The sequence below is a fragment of the Setaria viridis genome, chromosome 6 (assembly GCF_005286985.2).
Source record: "Setaria viridis chromosome 6, Setaria_viridis_v4.0, whole genome shotgun sequence".
NCBI lineage: Eukaryota > Viridiplantae > Streptophyta > Magnoliopsida > Poales > Poaceae > Setaria > Setaria viridis.
In genome coordinates, this window is record NC_048268.2 from 27,326,598 (window position 1) to 27,329,829 (window position 3,232).

Genomic DNA, 3,232 nt, shown 5'->3' on the forward strand with positions numbered 1-3,232 from the left:
TTTATTACGAAGTTGTTGAGGGTTTTCTACTCTAATTTGGATGTTTCTCGAGAGGGAAAACAAATTAGCAACAAGAATCCACAACCAACATTTCTAAAAAAACAAAATTGACTACTTGATAAATAGCCTTCAGGGATTGCCTCAGTGGCTAGAAAAAGCGTTGGCTATTTGAGAAGTTATATAACCTATAATCGTCAGCCATTCTAAAAGAACATTTAATTTGGGAAATGTTGTAAATCTAGCACGACTGACTTCTTGGGTGCACGTATCAGATCACTCTCTCAACCTCGTTCGGGCATCCATTTGGCCCCTTAACCTGTCATTTGAGCCGTAATAAGGCCACGTCGGCTAAAAACACTTCCCGTGTTCGCCGCTCCACTCCCTCCAGTCCTCGCCACCAACCTCTCCTCCTCAGCTCGAGAAGCTTCCAGAACCTAGGGTTTCGTGCCCCGCGCTCCCTCCATGACGGCCGCCGCCTCCAACGCCGCGCTGGCCTCGCCTCCGCCGCCGGGGTCGGGGCCGGCGCTCGTGCGCCGCCCCAACCTCGCCGCGGTGAAAGCGCTCATGTTCCCGTGCCTAGCCAGTCTGTGGGTCGGCGGCGCGAGCGCGGCTGCGGCCGCCGCGATCCTCGCGGTCCAACCCTCCGGCGAGGGCGCCCCGTTGGTCGACACCTTGATGGGGGCCTCCCTCATGGGCATCCTTATCGCCACGCTGCTCGCCAAGATCGTCTTCACGCTGCTCCTGAGCGCCGCCCTGCGCGACGCATATCCCGTACTGGAGGTACTGCGCGCTACCGCTACAGAAATTAAACTTGATTTCCTACGAGAATTCCTGGTTCGAGCGGCTTATTTTGCCAGATGTATATATAGCGTCTTAGAATCCATTCCTGGTGCGCTCTCATTCGCTGACACATATTTTGCCCCCCAAATTGATCAGGCTTGTGGGCCGAAATTGAGGAGCATGCTGCGCGACGTTGCTTGGTTTGGGTATGCCGAGGCTCTGCTTTTCGTCGTGGCCAGCCTTGTTGGTTGTGTGGTGGTGGTGGAAGTATCAGATGGATCTCGGGTGTGCAGAATTGGTGCACTGATCATTGATGTGGAGGCAGTGGCCTGCGCGGCGATTGCTTGCTTTGACATAATACCCAGTAGGGCGCTGAAGCTGTGGAGGGTGAAGCCGAGTGGCGCTACGGCTGATGGATACATTGTTTGAGGTATCCACCCTTTACTTAGCCTGCACTTGTGTTTATGTAGCATATAATTTTTCTCTGTTGTGAGCAGAGCAGCATCCTGTGCACTTTTGTGATCATTCATGTCTACTAGCAAACATGCTGACCATTTAGGCCTACCTTTTCCATTGTCGTTGTGACTAGGCAGCTAGTAGCACATTAGTGTTTCTTGCAGGCTGAAAACTGTTATCAAGTACCAATCTTTGAGAATCTGTTGTCATTAATAATTTCTCTACTGAAACCAATGGACGCCCAACATTTTGAAAGGGCTGGGCAGCTGGCAATCGGGTGTTCTCTGCACAACTGCAGCTAATGTATGCCCTGTTTTCTATATTGTATATCTTTAGCTGTGAGATCTAATTAAAAAAATTGAAAAGCTACAATTGAAAGGTTAAGAAGATTAGTTGTGTGATATATAGTCATAGAAAATATGGGTTCACACCAGGACATTTTGATTTAGATCTGCCAGATATGTTTCATATTGTGTGCCTAATGTTGATAGCAAAGCACTATCTTATGCTGCTGATCTAACCAAAATGTACCATGTGTTATTGACAGAAGACAAGAAGGGTTGGCATTGGAGATTACAGGGAGCTACAACACCTGGCTTTGAATGCTGATGAAGTTTGTGGTTAAACCCAACTGGTTAAAAGTCAGTTCATACTGCTTTCTGTAACCACTAGACTCCTGTTCTTGTTAGCTGGGAACTTCAGTATGTCGTTATAGGTCTATGATGGTATTCTACTTCCCAGTAGTACCTTGTATTGCAATTTGACAGTATGTTATGATGCTGGAATTTGACTACTGGGAATGAGGTTGTGAACTGAGGCCATAGTGTGGTCTGAAATAAAAGCCATCCCATGACACATCCCATATACATTTCTCTTGCATGATTACTCTGTTTTTACCTCCTTTATGTTGGTTGTGTGCTACTAGCTTGTTTGCTTGTTGGTTCCGTAGCGCGGTAGCTGATGTAGCATCTTATTTTGTTTGTTATATGAATTGGAGTGAGCTTGGACAGATTATGTGTGTTAGAGTTCTTTTCCCCCCTTTTCCTTTGATAATTATCATTGTCCAATTATTTTATTGATATGCATTTTTTCCTCGCTCTGCTCTCTACATATTACTGTCTTTGGGAAGGAAAATATAGTTTTGGCCCTTCCTAATTCCCATCATTTTCCGTTGTTGTATCATTATGCCAGTACAAAATACACCCCTATGATACCAATTCTTGCAATTTGAAACTATGGGTGCCTAAATATACTGGGTGCCTAATTGTACATTTGTATATGCTGCTGCAGCCTGGAATTAACATGTACCCTGCCTGACAAAGTGATTGTGAGTAGTATTGACTCAAGTGTAGTATTTTCTATTTCATCACTATGAGATGATGCTTCTCCAGGCATAATATCCTGCTGGAAATATTCCGATCTTTGTTTTAATTTGCTAGCAGTAAATATCCTGTGTGGGTGATCTTTTGCAACTCTTGTCATCTCTTGCTTCATTCCTGCTGAAGGATGTCTCAAATACTTCTGGTCTCATAGACGCTACAGGTCCTCAAACTCTTAACAACTTTGCATGTATGCACGCTCAAATGATGTTGGTTGATCGGGCAGCTGTGATTATCAGGAAAGTTGAAATTCACCGAAAGATATGAAACCGGGCAAATAACTGCTTTGAGACCTGTTCAAACAGCAAATTGTCTGCTATTGAAATACGAGTACCAGCCTAGTTCTTTGTAAAAGCCTATGTAGCATCCAGCTTATACCTAGATTGACCAGAATTGTGTATTTTTGGATATGTTTGAATTTCACTATGTTGCAGTGGGTATTTGATACTTGCCTATACTTACATCTTGCAATTTGATGGTGTCTGTACACACGATGCTTGAATTCGTATCATGGGAATATATAAGTTAATGTAGTGAGGCCACTGTGTCGTTTTTGTGCAATCAAAACAAAGGCCGGCCAATGCAGGTTTGTCTTTTGTTCCTCTATTTTTCATCTC

The 3,232-nt window shown here is 44.7% G+C and overlaps 1 protein-coding gene across 1 annotated transcript; it reads left to right on the forward strand.

Moving 5' to 3' along the window:
* Positions 1–363: 363 nt before the first annotated feature.
* On the forward strand, positions 364–2,104 carry LOC117861420 (uncharacterized). The gene is made up of 3 exons (XM_034744978.2): positions 364–780; positions 937–1,210; positions 1,784–2,104. Exons 1-2 carry the CDS (start codon positions 463–465, stop codon positions 1,207–1,209), a joined length of 591 nt encoding a protein of 196 aa, XP_034600869.1. The 5' UTR covers positions 364–462; the 3' UTR covers position 1,210; positions 1,784–2,104.
* The last annotated feature ends 1,128 nt before the right edge of the window (positions 2,105–3,232 follow it).